Genomic DNA, 24,534 nt, shown 5'->3' on the forward strand with positions numbered 1-24,534 from the left:
CTTTTGATAAAAGCGTTTGATAAATAAATGTATTGTAATAGTGTGTTTGTGTATCCAACTAACGTGATAAAGACCTGCTATTTTGATGAGGGGGGGGCTGTCTTTTCGGTCCCCACAAGGTCTTTTGTTTGGTTACTTATGGTTAAGGTCTGTCCCATCCTGGCTCTGAACTTGCCGAGATTCTGAGTAGGGCAAGCAGATACAGAAAATGGATGGATGGATGGATGGATAGATGGATGGATGGATGGATGGATGGATGGTTAAGGTTAGGGCTGGGAAGGGGTTAAGATTGTCATTTTTGGGATTAGGGTTATGCCCACGGAAATGAATGGACGGTCCCCACAAAGATATGAAGACAAACGTGTGTGTGTGTCAGTAGGTGTGTGATGTCACCTCTGGGGTGGAATTACCAGATTGCAATCAACATACAGGTAGAACAAGTTTTTGAAAAAGGCCACTTCCCTCTCAGTCGTTGCATTATGTTATCTGGCCAAGGTTATCATAGCGTTATGCACCGCTAAAGCCATTTTGGTTAATCACCTCACACAAGGCTACAGTATTTCCATCAATTTCATCCTTGCTTTGGAATCATGTCCTTCGCCACTTAGGTCTTTAAAGACAGACACTCCACAATGGGATTTATACAGTAACAATGTATTAGGACTGAACACTCTGCTGAATGGGCAAAAAAGACACATCACTGGTGTCTCACATCATGGGTCAAAGGAGTCAAAATTTGTAACCGTTTAATACATCACTTTCCTTGTATTTCAGCCAGAAAAATATGACTTGTCATGTTTATGCCTATACACAGAAATACCCCAAGGATTCAAAAAAGACTGAAAATATTAACAAATTATTAATTAATAGCATTGAATCTGAATCCATCAGGAAGATGAAAGCACTTAACATCTAAAACCTTCGGGTGTTTCTGGCTTTACCTGTAACCTCAAAAATCTTATTTAGAAAAAAATAACACATTGTTATTCATTTTCTCACTGTCTCCACATTACAGCAAATATTTAAATTATCAGTATTTCAGAAGGAGCATTTCTGTAATTGCATGACTGTTTGAAACTCTTTCTGAAGGACTGCCTTTGCATATTTTTGCCATTACAGCAAAAGAAACAGTCAGAGATGTATAATTTCACCAGGCAATCCAGAAGTATCCCCACATTCATAAATAGGCCTTTGTACCGAGACACAACAGAAATGCCCACTTGATTTCTGTACAATAAATCTGGGCCTGACAGGGACACAGGAGAGAAGATTCTTAATACAACCAAACGCCCCCATTAGGCCTTATGGTACATTCCAGGGAACCATTCGGTCAGAGTCCTTGGGCTTGGCTACTTTTGTAGCGAGGGGGGGGGGGGCTTGGATGGAGGCTAGTCACATCTGCGGTAGAAGTGGAAGTGGTAATCTGTGAAGAGCGCCTCCATGTAGTTGGCGTCGGTAGTGCAGTCAGCCTGTCCCTAAAAAAAAAACAAACAAAAAACAATAATATAGACACAACAGGAAAGAGGAGAAACAGCTGCCCTACACACTGCTGGCTGGAGAAGTATTTTGGGAGCTCCACATCTGCGCTGGAAGAGAAAGAGCACCAGGCAAAGCGTGCACACTACCCCCCACATCCTTTTGGGACAGGTTTCCCCATGGTGGATATTTGACAGGCCTTTTTGCCACGTAAACAGCGTGACCTACGACTCCTACATCTGATTAAATACACGCCACTGCTTTGGAAAAAAAAGGAAATCAATAAAAATGCAGGAAGAACCACACATTTCATACACAGGTATTTTAAACAGATATATGTTTCTATTTGGTATATAAAAAGATCCATATTGCTTATAACTTAAGTCTCTGGCCTCTATGCTCTGTCTGGTCCATCGGAGAAGGCTTTCTGCCACTCCGTGCAGAATCACTGAGGAGCTTAGAGGAATTGGAATCGAATCAAAAAGCTCTTTCAGTCCTGTGGAGCCAGGGGTGAGATTAAATTATAGCCCTGACCCATGAACTAATCCCAAATTACTGAAACGATACAGTTGCTAAATGAAGCCTTGGGGAGTGCAAGGACCCGTGATCTCTCAGCAAATGAGCCGTGAAGCACCAATTAAAGGTTTGCTTACGGCTAACGGACTGCGGTGAGCTTTGGAATTTGACGTGTTTTTTTTTGGGGTTTTTTTCTGGCACTTACCGCCACAGTGGTCCGGAAGTGGAAGGAGCTCTGATGCAGCCGGGCCACCGGCAACGGCCACTCGTGGTTGTAGCCCTGGAGGAAAGCACAGAGACCACAGGGACACACCCAGAAAAAGCAGTTAGAGGCTGACTGGATTGGCACTGTGGTAAATGCCGGGGCTGTTAACTACAGCTATATGCCCCATCGCCCAGCTTCTGCTACATACTCTTAAGCCCCCATGGGCAGAATTGCAGGAAGGTACCACCCCCTGCATCCATGACCTCTGTACATGTGCTAAGTGATCAACACCCAAACTCGCATATCTGCTCATCTTTCAAAAGGAGGGGGCAGATGGACGAGGCAGCAGGCAGTCTGTTGTTCAGAACTGATCCCAGATCAGTTGAAATACAAGGAAAATAAGTGATGCATGTGTGGAGTTTGCATGTTCCCTGCGCATTTGTGTGAGTTTCCTCTAACAGTACGAAAACATGCAGGTGGGTGAACCGATGGCTCAATATTGTCTGCAGTGAGTCTTGTGGAGAACTGGCACCCTGTTCAGGGTGCCCCCTGCTGAATGCTTTGGGGACAGGCTCAGGGTCATGGAAACGGACAGTGGATAATCCCAGACCCAGTCTGGCAGCACGGGGATGGCGCACCTGCGTGTTGCTTATGGCTGAACTGCCCACATTGCTGATCCTCAGGGCAGAGCAGGTGCTGGTGTCATAGATGTGGCACAGGTGGACCACCAGAAGCTCAGTGGTGCTGTGAAGAGACGAGAGAAATGCAGAAAACAGAAACAAATGTAAAGGTGGAGTAAAAGTAAGGAAGGTTGAGAGGAGATATGCTCCCTGGATCAGCAAGAAATTACCATAAGGAGACCTTTGCTTTGAGAGCAATGCTGAGAAAACATTGAAAAAACTTTATCAATCTAAGCCAGTGTTTCCCAATCCGGTCCTTGGGGACCCACAAGACAGTACACACCCAAAAATGTGGGAGCAAAAATGTGGACCGGCTGTGAGTCCCCGAGGACCGGATTGGGAAACACTGATATAAGCTGCCTGGGGAATTGAACTTCACATTTGTTTGCCGATTACTGGTTTCAACCTCTGATTTTGGAATCCTTGGCCAATGAATCCAAGCTTCTGAAGTTAACATTACTGGTGTTGACAGCTCACTTTATTTACTCTCTAGGTAATTTATTTATTTTCGCCGTGCGTTTCTGTATGACTCACGTCTCTGTGTGACTAATCTCGTTTGACATACTGCCTTCCTTTCCTCACGGTCCCGCAGGGCGGCCTGGTTAAACCCTCCCATCGTAGCATCCTGCATTCCTAAAGGAGGCTGTCTGCAAACTGCTGCTGATACCAAGCCCCCCCCCTCCCCCCCCCCCCCCCCGTGACCTGGGGGCTTCCCCAAGCAGGCACAGTAAGCATGCTCACCAATGACTCACACTGGCCCACATTCTCCTTCATCTCATTTTTTTGTTATCTTCCACTTCATATTTACTTTTACCATTAATATTTACTTATTCATTTCCCATGAATATTCAGACAATTTCTACAAATATATATAAAACAATATCCATCCATCCATCTTCCAACATCTTATCCGGGATAATTTATTACATCATTAAGTGTTAAGTTTCCTAGTTATATTTTAACCACGCTTCATATATTTCTTCAACATTTCACTTCAATGTTTTCCATTTCACCCCAGGATTAATCGGAGGTGGAAAGTTCAAGTCCAGAAAGTACAAATCCAGACCCAGGTTTTATTTCAACCAACCAGCTGAATACTATATGACCGTGACTCTTTATACTCAACTGCTTGGTTGAAACAAAACCTTGGTCTGGATTTGTTCTTTTGGGATCTGAACTTTCCACCTCTGAGATGAATTAAATACACTGTGCTATGATTACATCCTGAATAAACGGGTTCGATAATAATTTGGAGCCTTTTTCATGACCTTGGTGATAGCTGCAGAACCTGCACTCACTTCATCTGGATGGTGATCGGCATGTTGACAGGCACAAACTTGCTGATGGGGATCGAGAAGCTGTAGTTCCCCGGCCTGCAGATTGATGACAAACATGTGGTATTTATAAGGACAAACTACGGTGCAGAGTTTCGAGACAATCCTGGTCTTTTGGGTTCTGTCACCTTTTGCTAGTTTGGCTGCAATGACATATATACACTTTTAAGGATAAAAACGAACTAGATTTTATTTCCATCTTCTGGTAATAAACGGTACTGATACTAACAGGTATCAACTACCAGTCATTAAAGTTATTTTTTCATTTATAATTAATATAAATAAAGAACTGTACGATAAATTACTAAAACAAAGATTTGAATTTATGTTTACTGGTCTTACAAGAAAAGTATTACTGAGTATTACTAATCAGAAAATATTGCAATTAATATTATATAATCGGTGCTATGAGGGGATCATGCTGAATGAGATTTGGTACCGTTTTTTTGCAACTTACCCGCAACTGCCTTCCACACAGTAGTGATGGTCAATAATTTGTTGATTTTCTTTGATAAATATGGATTTAACAGTTGTATTTGTCCCTATATATGAATAAAGAGTGGTTTTATGAAGTATATAAAGGTACAATTCAGTAGTCAGGCATGTGACCATCAATAATTAGGTCCAAGAGACTCATTCCAACTTACAGTCTTTGGCACCGTTGAAATTGTCAAACAGGAGTTCTCTCTTTTTGTCTTGGAAAACAAAGATAAAGCATACCTTCAGAGTTATATTTAAGTATTGATACAAGTTTATTAAAATGATGTTTCTATTGTATATTACAGTGTTCATATTTGATCACATAGCCGGCAGTAAATAAACCCTTAGTGTCAATGTGCCGACAGCAGTGTGCTAATTAAGCCACGTCTTTGCGGTTAGACAACATCAAAAGTGCAGCAGTGTTTTCAAGCAATATATTCAGCTCAGACGGTATAATTTAGTTTCCGCACAAATTTCAGTTTCGGTTGAAAAGGAAAGTAGTAAAGTTATGTAACTTGAAAATATCCATGACTGTGCATGGATTGGATGTCGGCATGCCACATGGCCTGCTGGGAGCACCCGGGGGAAATGAGGACCTTCGTGGGGACTCAGACTTATTCCCAGAGCTAATGTACATGCTCACCTTGTGCACTGGGGGGCGAGTATGAGAGGATGGGTTCAGTGTAGGGGGAGCTCAGGTTGCCAGATTCTGTGGGACAGCAGTACACCTCCTCACAGTAGAGCAGGCTGCAGAAACCCACGTCTGGGGGCCAAGGTCCCGGGGTCGAGGGAACGGTAGTGACTGTGTGTGGCACACATAAACATAGGGTTAGGAGCTGCCCAGCTCCCTAAGACCGAATGACATCATTCTAAGAGATAAAACCATAGCGGTGTTTACCAGCACTCAAAACAAAGCGAGGTTTGGGTGCCCCCTATTGGCCACAAACAGTCACCACACTAACATTTAAACAAACGAGTCCCTAATACTGGAGATGCTGAAGCAGCGTGTTCTGCTAACCAGCTAGCTAGCTACGATACTCTGACTCTACTTTGAGTGGAGCCCCAGAAACAGCAAAAACACCCCTGGATATAAACAGCCAGGTTCTACTCTTTTTTAATAGAAATACCTGCACTGCCGTGTGGAGAAATGATGGCCCTTCAGCATCATGTGCGACGCGGTTCCAGAACACAAAGCGCTAAGCTCAGACCTGAGAAGGTCGGCATTGAAGACCTACCTGAAGGGATGGTCATCGGCGGAAGGGGGGTTTTACTGCACATGAAATACATACAGATGTCAGTTATTCCCTCATTTGTTGCATATTGCATTATTTTCTGTACTGCTAGCATTTAAATTATTCACCTTTTTTGCCCCTTCGCGTGTATCCAAGGAACCAAAACCCAGCAAATACCAGGACTAGACTATATATATTTATGTAAACATTTATTTGAGTGAACTATGAAGACCAGCCATGTTGTATGAAGACTCAGCTGTTCAAAACTGCAGCTTTAAAAGATGCCACTAGGGGGCCTGAAAGCGAGCTGTACCTGGTCCCATATGAGGATTCTGAGGTGTCTCTCTGCAGCGTAAACATGTACAGACCTATAATGCAGATGACGCTGTAGGCACAGGGTACAGGATCATAGTCAGCATACTGTGAGCAAAGCTGTTGCGACATTTTGCATCAAAACAATAATTTGCTACAGTTTTGTAAGCTTCAGATAAATACATTTTAAATAGGGAATTACATTTACAGTACACTAAACTGCAAAAGCAACATTGAATCATCAGTCCTTTTGCCAGCGGTGGGTAGTTCAGGTCCAGAAAGTAAAAAATCCTAACCTAGATTTTGTTTCTACCAACCAGTGGAGTACTCTGTACCGTGACGCTTTACACTCAACTGGTTGGTTGAAACAAAATATTGGTCTGGATTATTACTTTCAGGAGCTGAACTTTCCACCTGAGCTCATCTTTTCAGAAGAGGGGTACTTTAGCTAGTCTTACCAAAAAGCCATAATGGCCACCAGCACGATGACGGTGCCCCGGAAGGCCTTGTGCTGCAGGCAGTGCTTGTACTTTTCCTGAAGAGCAGGAGATACTTTCAGGGCCCATGAGAAAACGATGCCACAGATTAGGGAACATGGACATGTATTTGTGGGTGATCTACTTACTTTGGTGGACTGGACTGGGGAGGATTTTTGTGGGGGTGGGACGTTGCTGATTTTGCTGACCTTTCTGGAAAATAAAACGACAAATATGTTGCTACTAGTTTAAAACGACATCTTTTATAAAACAAAATTTATATGTTGAAAAACTGCTAAAGCCACTCAGTGAAGGGAATTTGTTCGGTATGATTTCCTCGGTCTGTAGACCCACAAAAAAAAATCCATAACAATGATATTTATTAACAATATTTGCACTACGTGTCTTTAAAGTAGATTCCATCCAACCACCTCCCACATGCAGCCATCCAGTTGTACCCTGTCTGGGGGTAACCACTGAGCCACCTAAAATGACTTTTTTAAAGATATATTAAACAATGAGCCCTGAGTCATTAGAATATGAATCATGTGTTTATTTCAATGCTAAAGTCAAAACCTGCTGCCTGTTTTAGGCTTAAAGATTCATTAATTAAATCCGGGGTGCTGTTAGAAATTATGGGCCACAGGAACGATCATCATACTGGGCCCCCCACCCCAGACCAGCTGAATTATGTTGCATTTTATTTTTTATGGCATAAATGTAATAACATTCCTCTTCTTTACAGCACCCCTACGTTAGGTGGTTGGTTGCGCACCTAGAGGTGAAGCTTATACAGGGGTGGAGTCACAGGTGTACTGGCCCCAACTGAAATCTGATTGGCCCCCAAAGTCCTGCCTTCCCTGTCACTCACCAAATCAAAACATATCATTGGCTAATGAGAAGGTTGGCTCCTCTGTAAGAATTATTGCCCCCAACCTTAAAAGACTCTCAGAATTGCCCCTGATGCCGACAGCCACGCGGCTTCCGGGCCTGTGGCCCCCGTACCGGTGCACGCTGCCAGCCCCGCTGGAGCGCAGGCTGCCCATGTCTTTCAGCTTGGCCAGCCGCTTGTTCCACACCTCCAGCTCCTGGATGCGCGTCTCCAGGTTGTCGGTCAACTTGCACAGCTGCTTCACTGCACCGACGTTCTCCATGAATATCTGCTCCTGTGAGGGTCCAGGGGGGAGAGGGGCTTCACGTCAAACACCAAGCGCCACCAAGCTCTACTGTCACGCTTTATGAAATATTCACCAGCATGTGGGGCTTTCCTGTAGTCTGCCCGGGAATAGTGCTGGATGTGGGGGGACGGACCTGATGTCCTCCTCTGCTAAGCTTTCCCCCAGCACCATATCTTTAAAGCTTGTGGGGGTTTTATGCAAAAATGTTCTGAGGGCAGAATGAAAAATGATTGGTTCAGAGAGATGACCAGTCATATTGTAGAGGAGGTGGTTCCAAGCAACTAGAGGAGGTGGGTGATTGGTTGGACCCGCCTCCTTTAGATGATTGCACCCACCTTCTCTACAGTCTGATTGGTTCTCTCTCTGAACATCATTTTTTTGTTTTGCCCTCAGAACATTTTTGAGTAAGTAAAACTCCCATGAGTGTCAAACCACCGGGCAGTGGGGGCCCTTTTCTCTCTCGCTACACTATCTACCTCCCGCCTCATACTCTCGCCGTGACGCTGCTTTACTGACTTATCTCACACGCTCCTATCTTCTCCTTCCATGAGCAGTCACCATGAACCATAGACACACTCTGCCTTACACAGATTGCCGCAGCCCAGCCTTACTTTGTCCACCATGAGGAAGTTAGGAATCTTCTCTCCATCTGAGCAGACGACATCTCCGACTTCCCTCACTGCACTGGGGAGTAACTCCTTCACCTCCTGTGCTATGATACCTGTGAGAGTCACAATGACACAGGATCTACACCCCGCGTTTGGCTAGGAGCCGAGCCAGTGAGGTCCCTCCATAGCTATTGACCCCAAAGCCCTTAACAAAAACAGGCCTCGTTTTTGGCCAGTTACACACATAGTCTAGGTACCTGTCTCATGGACCTGATTGATGCCCATTTTAGTGGCAAATTCAGGTTTGTAGTCATACTCCACAATCCTCATCTGTGCTATTCTCTTCAGCTGCTCGTTCGAGTCCACCTGTACAATTAAACAGCAAGATAATCTTGTAGGCTTGTCCATTGAGATATGTAGAAATATCAAGCAAAGATTCAATGATTTACCAGTGGCATCAATTGTGAAATAGCATCCTGTTCTCATAACTCTCTATTCAGTGAGAAGCTAATAAACTTTCAATCTCCCACATAAAGAGTTTGGCACAGACAGCCAATCAGGTTAGCACAAGCAAGACATCTAGCACAGGAAGCACAGTTAGCCCGACATTAGTATGATTAGCGGCTTAGCCCATACCTCCTGGACATTCTCCTTGGCCCTCTGGTCAGACGGGTGCATGACCGTGCCCATCACCTTCACGTTTCCACAGACGACTAAGGCCTCGTCCGGGGCGTCCGTGTTGATGCCCACCCTGCCGTGGCACACCACCGCGTCCGGAGCAGCCCCCCGCTGCCACGGCATCTCGTCATTCTCAAACTGGCCTGGGTTGGATGCCTGGCGAAGGGAAGGCGACGACTCGCAGGGGTTTAGTCAGTTTGGGTCAATTATGGTGGCACAAAAAAACATGTTTTTATGTAATCTTATCAGCACCGTTTTCGTATGCCTTGTTTTATGCTGTGTAGATTAGGCTATAACAGGAAGAATTAGTAAATATCATTTAGTCAATTAGTCTATTTTCACTAGAAAATAGAGCCAGTAGAGTAAATTGACTTGTATAATGCTAGCATGTATGCAAATGGGGGGCATTTGAAAGAATCATTATTCCCCATTTATTCATATTTATGTAAACGATAAAAATTAAGATGTATATGCTAAATACCCTGAACTGGGATGCTGTAAACCTGATGACATAGCGCCATAATCAGGGATGCTAACTGTGATATTACAGTGATCAGCCACCTAAGTTCCACTCACCCTGACAATGATCCTCTCAGACACGTGAGCCGCCAGCAGGTGGCGCTCCTCTTCCAGGCAGGCGTAAAGTCCCACCACTAACAGGAAGTACCTGTCGGCACCATGCCAAGTGTTACTGGTATGAAATGTATCAAAGATAGGCGCGCTCAAACTCCAAAATATCTCAAAAATATCTTAGGGTGCGAGTTAACGACATCAAAATACAAAAAAAGGAACCGCACTCACAAGATACTTCTCATACTATTTAGAAAAAAAATTTGATAACGGCTTGACGCTGAAACGCGTCTGTGTGGCATGGTGCACTAAAAAAAAATTCTAAATAGTATGAGAAGTATCTTGTGAATGCGGTTCCTTTTTTTTGTACTGGTATGAAATGTGCCACGATGCACTAGTGGGCCCATAAACAACCACCGAGGGCATCAACCCAACACAAATAGCCACTGATACTTAAAGTTCTTGGTTAAACTGCCCATATCTACAAGCCAGTAGCCTCTCACCTCTGGTCTGGGTTCGGTTTTCCCTTCTTCCTCATATTATTGGCCGTTGTCTCGCTGAAGTGCAGGCGGCCCAACGTCACCTTGGTGATCTTGTCACCTGGCATGCTCACCCTGATGGGAAATATGCCAGTTAAACCATTGGCACCACAGCGACGGATCCGCGACGCAATGCTGAACAGCCACGTGGGTCTCCGTGGCCGACACCCCTAGCGACACGGAAAGTGGATCGGCTCTCGTCTTACGACTATGGGACGAGCCTCACCTGACTGGCAGGAAGGGCTTCTTGCTGCGGTCGGACTGGGACTGTTCTATGGTGATCAGGTGGCTTGGCGCCTCCATCTGCAGGGAAAGCAAAGCATGCTGGGAAGTCACAGCCAGCTACAGTTAGGGGGTGTTTCTCAATACTAAGAACACAAGATCATACGTGTGGTCCTAGTAAGACCAGTCTTGCTAACTTGCCTCCCAAGAACTTGGGCCGCAATGAATCATGAGATTGGTCTTGTTTGGCAAGAATGCAATTGATCCTTGATATTTGGGACGGGCAAGATGACATACGGGGATTTTTACTATCGTCAGTACTTCTTTTCTTAGTTGGTGGTTAGAAGGTGGATGGTTCGTTGGTTAAATGGATGGATGGATGGATCTTTAATTGGGCCTCCTTCCTTATCTATTATCCTGTATCCTCATGTCCAGCTCTTTCTGGTGTAGTCTTGGAACCTACCCAGGTTGCACAGGGCAAGTGACATCCTGGATGGGATTCCAGTGCATGGCAGAGCTGCACAATTGCTCTAAAGTGCTCTACGAATTTTGCAGTATCAAACGTGTTTTTACACAATGGATACGTGATATTTGTAAACAAACAGTATGGATATGTGTGTTGCACTTTGTGGCTGAATGATGAGCTTGCTATAAACACAAAACCCTTTATCAGAATTTACTAGCCATATATTATTTGATCTTCCTCAAAAACATCTTCTGCTACTTTATATAAGTGGAGTGATGGTGTTCTGTGATGTCCCTCTTGGCTGGCGTCTCGACGTACTGCTCATAGTTCATAGACTAATCGTATGAAACATTCACCTTGACGCCGAAAACCTTGACGTGAAAGCTCTGGATCGGCTTGAGGCCCAAAGCGGTCTTGACATATCTGGGGCTCCCCGCCATGCCGACGTGGACCGTGACCTGGAAGTGGTTCTTTTTCTGGCACACGAAGGCCTCGTCGGCTGGGGAGTAGTTGAAGCCTTTGTCCGACTCGATGTGGTAACCAGGGACTGGCCTAGGAATGTGGGATGGTGTGAGAATGATGATGGCTGATGTTAAAAAGAAAAGGCAGGAGCAGAGAAAAACAAAACGTCTCAATACCAGGAAAGGAGGTCCAGCTACACCTGCATTCCGCGAATGAGTAACCAGATAGTAACATAATACCAATATAAGCAATAATAAATCCAGAGCACCACAGCTCTGCACTGCGTAAGCGGTTATGGATGATAGCCGGAGAGAGAAACTACTTACAGGCTCTCGTAGTTGCTATTGTACAGGGGGCCCCACTGGTCGGACAGGTACTCGTCCCAGGACAGCATGCGGTAGGCGCCCTGCCCGGGACCCCCCCCTCCTCCTGCCACGTCACTGCCATAGCTGGGCGCATCTCCTCTGCTGCAGTCTGGACCCTCTGAAGCACATGGAGTAAGGGTTCAAAGCATAAATACCGACCATTCTTCATAAACTCTGCTGCAGGAGCACTCAGGATATTCAGGATTTATTGGTATCATAACCAACGTACTTAGAATTGCAAATGAGTGAATGTCCTACTAAGAGAAGAACTCTGTTGATATGATTACAGTGTGCAGGAACGATAACAGGAACCATTAAATACCGCCTATAAAAGAGGAGGAGCGGCTTGCTTTTGATAAGATTCCGATACGCTGGCATGTTTGGACGTGACTGTTTTTCGACTGTGTTCCCAAGAGTCAGCTCACTCAGCTAGGATGGAAGGAAGCAGGAATGGGTCAACCAGACCCCTACCTAACGTCCAGCCTGCGTCCTCCCACCCACCGGGGTCCGGAGTGTCTTCCGTAGAATGCCTCCTCTTCTTGGCGTTGCATGAAGCCGGTCTGCGGAGCAAGGTTCACATATGGCCATCATGCTCATAGTTCAACGCTTATACGTTAATAATTTACTCATCATCAGAGCATCAGGGAAAACCGTGAGCCAGCGCTGGGTCTCACCCTGTCTGCTGGCTGGAAGCGGGAGGCGGATACAGGTGGATTGGGCTGGGACATCTGGGTGTGGTCTGGACCGGGCAGGGGGGCATGGCGGCTCCCCATAGAGGATTGGGGAGCCTGCTATCAGGCAGCTGGGTGGAAGCATGCACTGGAGCATAAGTGTGGGCGGAGCTTGGGTGGTGCAGAGGTGGAGGAGAGCTGTGCACCGGGCTGGGGGCGAGAGAGCAGCTGCCCAGGGGGAAGGTGTCCATCGGGGCCGAGAGGTGGGGGGTGGGGCACTGGGGACCGGGGAGATGGAGGTTCGAGCTCTGGGGACTGGGGTGCTGGTCTCTGAAGTGAATCCCCGAGCTGGTAGGAGGGTTGAGGGTGGACAATACTTCATGTTCAACCCGGCCAATAGGCCAGGAGGGACCATAATGAATATCTGAAAGAGGAAATGACATCATAGATCACATGACGACAACAACATGCTATAATTAGGCAACGTATTGCCATAGTCAATGCAAAAATACATATGGTTCATTTATTCTTCAAACATGAAAAGTATCTAATATAAAACATAACATTTTCTGATATTTATTAGTCCCTGGCTCTGTGTGTTGTGGCCTGCGTGTTCTTGGGTTTCCTCTGATTCCCTTCCACAGTCTAAAACTGGTGTCTCTAAATAGCCTGTAGTGTGTGGGTGTTTGTGAGCCGGTGCCTTGTGATGGACCGGCACCCTGTCCAGGATGCCCCCCGCCCCGCGCTTCCTGGGACGGGTTCCAGGCTCACCGCCATCCTGTACTGGATAAGAGGTCACCCGATGGATGAAAACACTAAGATAGGAGGAGGTGTATTGTGGGTCTCACCTGGCACTTGTGGTGGCGAGCAGGGTTCCGATCCTGAATCTGGCGGTGAATCAGGGAGCATGCTGGGAAAAAAAACAGGGTGCATGAGCTGTCAGCCTGGCAGAGTAACGCTGAGGTCTGACATCAAAGTGTGCACTACTGTGTTAGTCTCCAGTGAGTAACCACGGTACTTCACACTGCGTACACAGTGACAAACCAGAAAAACAGTGAACAAACCGCAGGTTTCATTTTAGTGTAAACGCTGTTGTCTTCACAGCTATTGTCTTCTGCATTATTAATTAATCTCCAAAGCATTTTCTTCAGTTCTCTCAATACTGGTTGTTTCAGTGTCCCAGCGTCTTTGTCCCTTCAAATAGGAAGGCTGTTTTCACTCTTTCACTCACTGTTTCAACTTTAAAGAGAACGATTATATTTGTAATATCCTTTGTCCCACTTATTTACAAAATGTTCACAGTCAGCTCAAGATGTGATTTATGTGACTTCTGCTAACACTAATAACACTAATTAACTATGATTATTAAAATGCCTTATGCTGTTTTAAAACAGAGAAAATACCAAAACAGCCAAAATGAACACAGGAGAGAGGGTGAGTATTATGTCAGTCTTCTGAACGAAAAGGTTGTGTAGGAACATGGGGGCAGGCATCTGTCAGTAGCTTCTCTGTGTGACGCATTTGCTGTGCCCCCCCCCCCCCTGTCGGTGACATAAGCACAGAAAGATTACTGTGGATTGGACTTGTCTCTGCGGGGGGAGGGGGGGCGAGAGTCTCTGTTTGGGGGAGTGGCCACTCACAAGGTGCTGGGATCCACGTCATTGCTGAGGTACTGTTCCAGCATCCTGGTGTCCAGCATCCTGGTGTCCAGCATCCTGGTGTCCAGCATCCTGGTGTCCAGCGTCTCGTTATCCAGCATCCTGGTGTCCAGCATCCTAGTGTCCAGCATCCTGGTGCCCAGCATCCTGGTGCCCAGCGTCTCGTTATCCAGCATCCTGGTGTCCAGCGTCACGTTATCCAGCATCCTGGTGTCCAGCGTCACGTTATCCAGCACCCCGCTGACATCCTGGCCTGCAGCCAAGAGGCAGGAGAGCCCTCAGTGAGGAACGAGGAACGCCTTCTCCTGTGTTCAGTTTAGGGTTTCCGTCTCCGTTAATCTGAGGCCCAGAGTTGGCATATCAACACGTGGGAGCTATTTGGGGTCGGCCGTGCGATAAGGAAAGTGAAATTCCAGGCCTTTATCAGGGGAAAAATTGGCTCTAATGAAGGTTTCATCGATACAACACGAAACGGCACTTACACAACAGGGGGAAAAAAGCAATAGGTGACAGCTCATTCCAAATCATCATGGCAAGACTTAGACCCACAAACAGCCTTGTCATCTTTACTGAGGTCAACGCTGGAGTAATGAATGAGGAAGGAGTGCTTAAATTTCTCCCCCTGATTACTGAAAGCAAATTTCACCCTTAAGCAAACAAATACCAAAGAGAAAGTTATTATTTAACCAGATTTAAAATCAAGTACATATTCGTCATATTTGGTTTCGAATTTCTGGCTACGAAAAGATACTTTGACGTTAACCAGGGTTGCCAACTCTCATGCCTCTGGCCTGACACTCACACTTTCAGACTGTCATGCTCGCGCAATAAATCTTTCAGCAAATCTTAAATATTCCATTATAAAGCTAAAATTAGCTACACCAAAAAGCATTGGGGGACTTTGCAAACCCTACAGACTATTTACAAGGTAATAAAACCAATACATACATGTAAATGTGTGTGCAGACTTGCCTTTATTTGAAAATCTCGCACTAGCCAGCTGACCAAAGTTGGCAACCCCGAGGTAACCGTGACGTTAGAGACAAAGCATTTCATTTAGCTGATTCTTTCATCCAAAGCGACTTAAAGCAGAGAAGGGTAACAATGTAAGCATTCTTCCAATGGTTTGAACCCATGACCTTTGCACTAGTAGCACAATGCTCTACTTGTTGAACTACAGGAGAAAGAAGCAGACACCTGGCCTTGATCTACTTGCAGTGTCGCTCGTTTACAAGCCAGTGGCCTTGCTCACAGAGGCCGTCCACCCTGCCTAGATAGCAGTCATCGCCGTCAGCCTCACCAAATCACCTTCTGCTCTCCCTAACTGGAGCAGAGGGATGGGCTCACTGGAATCGATTTCACTTACTGCAGTGCCACCAGATTCGTGGTTAATTCTATTTATACATTAAGGGTACAGATATTTATAGAAAGAGGTTATTTATCTCGCTTGATGGGCAGGGTGTCCCCTGGTCTGGAGTGCCTGTGATTGGCTCCAGACTCAAGTGGGCCAGCACCTACACGGAGTGGTACTGCTGTTAAGATATGCGAACCAACAAACCAGATGGCTAAGAACTTCACCAGGGAACTTCAGCTGAAGTCAGCACCTGTTGATTTCTAGTTGAAGGAACTACTTGGGAAGTGAATCACTGCACTGCAAGATTTATCAGGTAACACCTGTGACACAGGAAAAGCACAGCACACCCCTGATTTGCGGAGGCGGACTCATGTTTCATGTTGATCTGCTAAGTAAGCTTCTGGACTTGATGTAATAGCACTATCCACATGCAAAGGTGTTTTATTTTAGCCTCACAGCAGAGAAGAGCTGTGTAGGAATATGGGGTGAGAGTTCAGGCCACCATGTGCAGAATCAGAGTAATTCATGATCTGGGTGTAAGTCCCATAAAAATCCTGCATATCTGTCCATAATCCAGGCCCTGGAAGCCAATTTCACAAATTTGATTGATAACCAGTCAAAGTTAGAATTTATCTTTGTGCCATGGCAAATATTGGCCAAGAATTGAAGCACAGATTCCAAGTGACATCTTTACATGAGTTTTAGTTAGCAATCTCTTTTACTGTTGCCTAAAGACGCGTGGAAAGTCTGCCTGGTCCTTGGTCTGATTCCTTCACCTGAACCCTATTTGATAGACCATATGAAACAGTGGGATGGACATGTTCAAAGGAAGCTATAAAACTGCATTGCACTTAGTGGCATCTGGCCAATCAGAAGAAAGGCATCTGGCCAATCAGAAGAAAGGCCCCGCCCCCCTGCCCACATGCAGATCTTTATTGATCACACTGTTGGAGCCAGAGTGTCCTAAGTAGGTGTGCAGTAATCCATGTGACACAGCCATGGGATTTAATGTTCTGGAATAATCTACCCCCCGCCCACCCCACTCCACCAATCGCACTTTGCGCTGTTACTTCCAGCTGAATGACATTAATGCTCTGCATTGAACAGCACCATGAACAAACATGGCTACTGTGAAAATGCACCAGCAGAGCAGAGACGCACCTTTGAATTTGTACTTTCAACACAACCAACAGGAACAACAGAACAACAGAGTTGGCAAACGGGTAAGTCATCTTACTGTCGAAAAACTGCTGAAGAGCCTCGTTTTCTCCCAACACGTCCATCTGGCCCCTTCTCGTCACCGTGGGGTCCATCATGGCCTGGGGGCTGCCTGCCTGCCGCAGAAGCCTGTTACTGGACAAGCGCCATTAGGCGAGAACGGGGCCTTGCAGGCCCTCACTTCCATCCATTCCCATAACTCAACATATTGAGGCATCAATAAACAGTAATAGTAGTAATAAGAAAGCCATAACTTTCAAGTATTCACTTCCAGACAGGATCAGATCTTTGTGTGATGGAGCTTTAGTGTGTTTAAAGGAGGATTGGAGGTTATACCATCTGGCAGGTTCTCTGTGTGACTGATTTATGGTCAAGCAGAGGAGTCATTGTAGTTTATGAAAGGACCTGACAGTAAATCACCCTCTTTTAGTAAGTGTTGATGGTATTAGCTGCAGATGGGTGTGAAAACAGGTGAGGGCTGATTGATTCATCTTTCACGACCTAATCTGTAAACCAGTCTTTACTCACCCCATTAGTTCCTCCATGATCGGGCCGTCAATTAATAAAACGCCAGCTGCTACGATCATTACACAGCGGAAAGGATAAAAACCCCACACTGCACACATATGATCTATTTTAAACATGACTGGGGAGTCTCAGCCACGCTGCCTCATGCCGGTTCTTAGAAGAGTTCTCCTGGGGGAAATTCCGTACGTAACACCCCCCACCCCCGATGGCTTGATACATTCTCAGTGCATTTATGGATGAACACGTCAATAGTTTTTATAACCCGACATAGGAGGCTGAAAGGCCAGGTTCACTGCCAGGGAACGGAATAACATTACCAGTACGGCAGGCTCTAAGGCTTTGAAATGGGTGCCGTGCTGGCGAGTGAGCTAAAGGGCATTCAAAATGGCAGCCAAAACCTTCGAACCCGTATTGCCTGGCCGACAGCTGCTTCGGCTGTCATGAGCTGCTTCCAGGGCTACGGAGACGTGAAAGAGAAACGACCGACAATCTCATCTTTCTTTATTCTATGAGCTGGCATAAACATGGCCCCTGTGGCACGTCGAAGGTGAGGAAATGTTCTTGAGCTGCCTGAGTGCAGAGCGGAATGGGTATCATAATGGGAGGGTGGTACGTTGTTCATTCATGTGGCAGAGAGGACCACGGCGCTGCCAGTCCTTACCTCGCGTTCCGAGTCGGGAATGTTCGCCGCAAATCCCTCGCCGAGTTCAGGGTGACAGTTCAAGTGTAATCCATTTGCAGCCACAGGAGTGACAGTAATCCCCAGGGCTGTTATCCCCAAAGCAATTCTTCTTCCATCTAGATGGGCTGTGCCATGTGATTCTGAAAGTATGGGCCAACGCTGGGATTTTTCTTAGAGGTTTACTGTATTTCCCTGATGTCAGGACACCTCTGCGTGTCTCTTGTGTACTTTGCTCTCTGGTCGCCGGGATGAGGGCGTCCCTCAGATACCTGACGCATGCGTGCATGTGTGCGTTTGTGTGTGTGCGTGTGTGTCTGCACCAAGCCCTGCCCTTGGCTAAAGTGGAAGCAGAACTTACAATGTGACTCTACTGTAAATGGGGAGGATTCAAGGCAAACCCATCGGTCCGTCTCATCGGTGTCATGAGCACAGCCTCATGAGACGCGCCGGAACCTTCTGTCTGCCTCAGTACCCGCATCACCTGCGTTTTGTATAATGAGGAATCATCTGAAAACCGACGGTGACGACTTTACCGTGTGCTTGATAGTGTATCACTCACCCTCCGCCACATATTACCAGCTGACTGGGGTTGAGAAATGAAGAGCTAGACACCATTAATTCGTAGGATCTTAAAATCACAACATCCAACTTGGAGTTCTTTTTCATCGTACTTTAGTCACATTTATGAATGAATCATTTACCTGCTAAGTACCAAAACGCTTTATGACTTCTTTACATAAATTTCTGGTTTCCTAGAACTGTGGAGAAACTTACAGCGAGAACAGTTGGAAGAAGAAATTCTTTTTATTTTTTTAAATCCTTCCATAAGCTTTTCAAAACTTCTTTTAAAATATATTTAGCAATTAGGCATCCCGAATGAGTTAAGTAAGCCCAACGTATCCAAACATATTTTAATAGTTGACACTCCACCAGTTTGATAAATGATAAAGCCACGCAGATGTGGAAAAACGGTTGTATTTGTATTTACGCTCTTCTGGCTATAACGGCAGGAATGATTCTTGGAAGATAACTGAACAGACGGTACGCTAAATGGAAGGGCCCCGATACGGACCGGACTAAAGCAGACTCCGCCTCTGACACGCCTGATATCAACCCAGAAGGCTCAGCAGGCTTCATACAGCACTCAGTCCAGTGGTTCAGCAGGTACCTGACACAGCATGGAGACCGACAGACCAATCGGTCGGCAGATCTCCATACATGCGCGGCTCCTATTGGTCCAAGACACTCTTATTAGTCCCTATGTTCGTTTTTTGCAGCATATTGAATGGTCCTTAACTCCAAACAATGCATATGATGCACAAAGGTCACCATACCCAAGTTTTATATGTAATTACCATTAACTTATGAAACACCACCTGGTTTCTGCTTCCCTAGAGCAGTTATAAGACACTATATTAGATAATACAAGCATTTATGTAAACAAAAACATTGCTAATTCTCATAGTATTTAGTTCTAGAGGCGAAAACATAATTAAAGGAAAGAAACACTGGAGTAAAGACAGTGAGGATATGCAGCCCTGCTCTGGGAAAGACGTACAGTAAGGATGTTCAGAGCCCCAGTGGCTCTTGGTACCAGGGCATAGTCTTAAACAAGTTCACCCAGGCAGGCGTAGACTGTAGATGACTCACAGAGACACGGACGTCAAACCAACGGCCACAATGACCAAACGCGAAGAGAAACGTAGCATCCTTCAAATCTCAGTGACACCCCAACTGGCGACTCGTCTTTCATCAGTCAAGTTATGAAGCCTGCAGTATTGCTTGTTAGTGTATTGCGCTGTCTGCCTGTGTGAAACGTTCAAAACCCCCACTGTTAACTTTAAAACCAATACACTACTGTAAGCAGAGCTACAGCAATGGCCAACGTCGGCCCTGAACATCCCAGCGCCTGCTGACTGTGAGACAAACTCGGCTTCTGTTACCAAAGAGGTATTAAATTATTAATTATTAGGAAATTAAATACTTTTTATTCATTTAGCAGATACTTTTATCCAAAGAGACAAACATTTTTCAGCAAGCAGGGCCAGACAGTCCCAGGAGCAAATGCAAATTAAGGGCCCGACGGCAAAATCGGTCTGCTGACCCTGGGATTTGAGCTGATGACTTTCTGATTGCAGGCACAGTGTCCAAACCCACTGAGCCACCACAGTCATCCAGCTATTAGCCATGCCATTGGTCCCTTCTACCCCCACCACTCATCACAGTTTATCTCAGACATTCTGCTACTCCCCCGCCCCCCCCCCCCTCCCACTAATGGCATGTTTTAAGAGCTGCCTACTATTATCTACTCAGACATGGAAGTCAAGCTTTCTGCGTGCGTCTCCGATCAGGAGAACCTCCCCCCACACTTTTCTTCCTGCACTTAATTATGTGTTCCAGAGGTATACAATTTTATTCAGTATGTTCCAGAAAGGCACTAAAATAAAGGAAAGCTTTGTAAGATCAGAGTGCAAAAAGAAAAACAGAAAAAAAAAAGTCTTACGAACAGACAGGTAAAACAAACATACAGCACATTTCCTGTACATGTACACGCACAATTTCACTGCCACATTTTGCCAGCTGATTGGGCTTGAGAACTAATGAGCTGGACACCATTCATTTGTACAGTCTAAAAATCACAATTTCCAACATATCATCAGTCTCCTCCATTGTACTTTTGAAATCACTGTTCCGCAAAAGAACACAGACTGGTTCAAACCCTAAAGATTTTTTTTTTTAAATGAGAAATCTATTCAGCATCTCAAAACACATCATGTCATCGGACTGAGCAGCAGCCTCGCGTCAGCGTCTGCCACTTTAAAATCTCAACGTGAAGGTATACCGCGAATGTCAGCCTGGCTTATAGCTCAGTCCGCAGCCGTCCCGTGGCTGGATGTATCCGTGGTTACGAGTCGCGGGGTGGAGGCGGTACTGGGGGCCGTGGCAGGCTGCCCGTGAGAGCCAGGTGAGCAGACCGCTTCCCGTCCATCTCGGGGAGGATCGGGATGAGGTCCCGTGCCGCCCCCCCCCCTCCCATCACAGATCATCCTTGTAATAGCCGAGCTTTGCGAAAGACATCTCCTTCCGGAGCTGCATCACCTCCCAGAACATCTGCTCAGCTGGGAAACGAAGAAACGGGAGTCAGAGAGATGAGGCAAGATCACAGAACAGGAAATGGATCATCCACATGTGACACAATGGACAGCGGTCGCCATTCACACGTTGAGGCTTCTCATACGTATCCCCGAGCGACCCACAGGGTGAAAGGGTGACACCCGGAGCTCCCAGCCGGTGACTCACCGTCCTGCTGCTTGACGAGGCCCTGATGGATGTAGCGGATGTAGGTGAAGAAGTTACAGACGGAGGTGATCTGGGGGGCAGACGGACACATGAGAGCGCGTTTGCACCGGGGGGCCAGAATAAAAATACCAGGCGAATGACACTTGTGTACATTCCTCCTCTGAAGGACAGAACTAGGAGTTCCCGCTCTGACTGTCCCCTGGAGCACTCACCGCAAACCTAACACAGCCCCTCCAGGGATAAGACTACAGCTTCGATTCACCAGGACCCAGATCCACGAGGCTTTGGGTCGTTTTGCGAGTTAAAGCATATTTCGGCCGGACGATGACTTGTGACCAGAATGGGAAGCAAAGTAACTCCCATCAAAATCTTACAGGAAGTTCTGCAGTTCAGAAAAGCAAAACGGACCTGCTGTACCTAAATAATAAAACACATAAATGCTTTTTATTTGCCATTTGCACGATTACAGGTACATTGGAATGCTTCTCTTCACCTGCCCCATCCTGCTATCCATAGTTTGAGGGTCACAAGTGAGGTTGAGCCATGGAGCTGGGGTTTAGGGGCCTCGCTGTGACTGTTCTGCCGAGGCCGGGGCTCAACCCGGCGACCTTCCGATCACAGGCACTGAGACTGAGCCCACTAAGCTGTCACCTCTTCATCAGTGTATATGCATCGTGCTACTTCCATTATATATAGATAAAATGTAACTATGGCACCCAACCATTTGAGGTCATCTTGACTTGGTAACAAGTACATCTCTATAAATCTATGGCTCCCAGTAGTACCTCACAGGCGGGCATGGAGCCATTGTGACATGACCGCCACTCCATAAGGAGCGATATACCACTGGCTCATAAACCAGGGGAGCTTTATGGCACTGAGGCTGCCCCCCCTTCCCCTCACCCCCCCATGACCAGCTGGAACGAGTAAAACTCACACCAGGGGTGATGGAAGGTTCTGATGGACCCCGCAAGCTCGTCTCACTAACAGCCCCCGCTGATTCAGCTGGTCTGTTCCTCCCTTAGCCAAGCAGACTGGGCACTGAGGCCCAGACAGCATTACTGGGGAGGGAGAAGTCCCTAAGCCCCCCCATAAATGCTAATGAAGGATACCCAGCAGATTCAATTGTGTTCCACTATCCTCTGCGACTGGCACATCTGATCTGTACACCTTATGGTACTAAGCATCTACGCAGGAGCAAATGTGGGATCTGGGCTGGGGACATGGTCACTGTTATGGCACCTGAGCTGCCTTTACCCAAATTCTTCTATCCGCAGCGTAGTAGCTGTATTGTTAAAGGGCACGTTGTAACTTATGGGACAGAAAGGTACCACAAATCCTCAGAAGGTCAAACTGTTCGAGGATCAGCCCAGGAGAGGGAGAGAGAGAGAGAGAGGAGCTCCAAGAAGGCAGCATAGTCAGGGCAACAGATTGACTGTTAAGAAGCAAGACTGGTCCCAACCCCCCCCCCCCCATGGTCAGGTCTGAAGGGGTCGCTTAATACCAGGCCTGGTGAGAAGCCCATTTATACGTCTCTACAGATGGCTGCACTCAACTGATGGAAATGCACAAAATGCCAGCAGACTTCAGACACTGCAGAGCGCGTCTCGCTCACCCGGCAGAGCGCGTCTCGCTTTACCCGGCAGAGCGCGTCTGGCTTTACCCGGCAGAGCGCGTCTGGCTTTACCCGGCAGAGCGCGTCTGGCTTTACCCGGCAGAGCGCGTCTGGCTTTACCCGGCAGAGCGCGTCTGGCTTTACCCGGCAGAGCGCGTCTGGCTTACCCGGTAGCGACAAAAGGGAGACACATAGTAGTAGTTGCTGGATTCGCCAAACTTGATTCTGTGCTTGCAGGTTTTCGTCTGTCCACTGAGTGCGCACTTCCTGTGGGGTCGACAGAGAGGATGATGGGAAACGGAAACGACCTGTCCGGTATAGTCAATTCATAGCACCATGGGGGTTGGGGAGTGAGGCCTCCGGCCACTAGGGGGCGTAAATGGAAACGACAAAAAATTTAAATGCATTTATAGAGAAAAATGAATTAGAGACAGCAAAGCAGACCCTGAGGCAAGCTACAGGAACACTAATGGGGGCGAGACGGTACAATTCATAGTGGATGGGAGTGAAGGTGGTCTTGTGTTTAGTCAGGGTTTATAAATTAGGCAGAAAATAAAAACAAAATTTGCCTGGTACAGAGAGACTCGGCAAAAGATGTCAATCTGTCACATTCAATTTATGCAAAATGGTATCAAACACATCCAGCCAAGGCCAAAGCTCGTGTGCAACAATAACACCTACTGCAAAGCCCAGAGCTTTCACCTCAAATTAATATCCCATGAGTATCAGACAGCAGTAATATACAAAAGGACAATATGAAGTGACACCACATCCCCCCCAGACATTCAAAGTGACTGTTCCACCTACTGAATGAGCTCACAAAGAAATGTCACTTTCACCAACGGCAGCATCTCTCAGCGGGTGACAGATGGCACCCAAGAATTTCTCTTTCAAGCTTCCAGGAAATATGGGCACACTTTGGGCTGTTGGTACAAAATACCCAGCATGCTCCAAAACGGGCATCCACCCCTGGAACTCCCCCTATGGGTCATTTATGTCAGTAAAACCCCCCAATGCAGGTATGGCCTTACCTGTGAAATGGTAACATTTGTCATTCAGGTGACACCTGCAGGAATAAAAGCTGCCCTTCTTCCTGCTCCTCCACCGCCCCCACCCCTCCCTGCGAGGTGCCCCCTCCCATCTGACGCACACTTACTTTGGACCCCCGCACTCCACGGCCGACGCCTTCACCACCGGCAGCGGCTGGAAGCCCACCGGCTCCACACTGAGTGTGTTCCTCTCCACCGCCTCCAAGATGGCCGACGCCAACTGGGAAAAGGACAGGGGAGCGCAGCAGAGGTCAAACCAGTGTGGGGGGTCACCGTGAACTTTGGACCGACCTGGCTGGACCAGATCACTGTGGAAACATCTGGACAACTGCTCATTTACTCTTGAGCAAATATACAAACCTGAGCCTCTATCATGAAGCACAATTAACATGGTGCAATAAAGCCTAAAAACACCTGATCACCATACATGTTTACCAAGAAAATACATTATTTTGTATGTCCACTAGAGGGCAACAATAACCCCAACTACAGTGTTTCAAAAACAACACACAAAGCACTACTCCGTTGGCATGGGAGGGTGGCTATTTTTGTTGAAATGGGTGAAAACCCCTAGCAGTGTGGAAATTATGGGTCCAATCACCAGCTGGGAAGAGGAGGGGCCTCGAGGAAGTGCACAGTATTGAGCTTCAGGAGGAAGGC

At 46.6% G+C, this 24,534-nt stretch overlaps 2 protein-coding genes across 11 annotated transcripts in view; both read right to left on the reverse strand.

Annotated features, from left to right (window-relative positions):
* Positions 1-633: 633 nt before the first annotated feature.
* Positions 634-18,451, reverse strand: myrfl (myelin regulatory factor like). Of its 5 annotated transcripts, none has more exons than XM_023825838.2 (26): positions 17,890-18,451; positions 16,720-16,812; positions 14,111-14,381; positions 13,319-13,380; positions 12,474-12,894; positions 12,271-12,359; positions 11,761-11,917; positions 11,329-11,524; positions 10,511-10,587; positions 10,249-10,359; positions 9,752-9,842; positions 9,134-9,331; positions 8,755-8,863; positions 8,501-8,610; positions 7,717-7,877; positions 6,861-6,924; positions 6,694-6,770; positions 6,237-6,308; positions 5,927-5,961; positions 5,335-5,493; positions 4,859-4,906; positions 4,669-4,753; positions 4,176-4,250; positions 2,836-2,941; positions 2,198-2,272; positions 634-1,475 (listed from the first exon to the last, which is right to left on the reverse strand). In XM_023825838.2, the coding sequence occupies exons 2-26, from the start codon at positions 16,796-16,798 to the stop codon at positions 1,389-1,391; spliced, it is 3,015 nt and encodes a 1,004-aa protein (XP_023681606.2). In that variant the 5' UTR covers positions 16,799-16,812; positions 17,890-18,451; the 3' UTR covers positions 634-1,388. The 5 variants fall into 5 exon arrangements, with proteins under 5 accessions (XP_023681606.2, XP_023681597.2, XP_023681588.2 ...); XM_023825829.2 differs by having other exon boundaries at positions 16,720-16,835; XM_023825820.2 differs by having other exon boundaries at positions 16,720-16,816; positions 17,890-18,450.
* Positions 18,452-18,807: 356 nt separating this feature from the next.
* rab3ip (RAB3A interacting protein (rabin3)) overlaps positions 18,808-24,534 on the reverse strand; it is a 31,675-nt gene continuing 25,948 nt past the window's right edge. For 5 of the 6 annotated variants that reach the window (XM_023826304.2, XM_023826270.2, XM_023826277.2 and 2 more), the window contains 4 exons: positions 23,982-24,094; positions 22,993-23,092; positions 21,211-21,280; positions 18,808-21,029 (listed from right to left, as the gene is read on the reverse strand). In XM_023826304.2, coding sequence (XP_023682072.1) covers positions 20,947-21,029; positions 21,211-21,280; positions 22,993-23,092; positions 23,982-24,094 — 366 coding nt within the window. In that variant the 3' untranslated portion in view covers positions 18,808-20,946. Of the gene's footprint in view, positions 21,030-21,210; positions 21,281-22,992; positions 23,093-23,977; positions 24,095-24,534 lie in introns of those variants that run through there. The other variant, XM_072710311.1, reaches the window with a different exon arrangement.

This window comes from Paramormyrops kingsleyae, chromosome 1 (assembly GCF_048594095.1).
Source record: "Paramormyrops kingsleyae isolate MSU_618 chromosome 1, PKINGS_0.4, whole genome shotgun sequence".
In the NCBI taxonomy this organism is placed as follows: domain Eukaryota; kingdom Metazoa; phylum Chordata; class Actinopteri; order Osteoglossiformes; family Mormyridae; genus Paramormyrops; species Paramormyrops kingsleyae.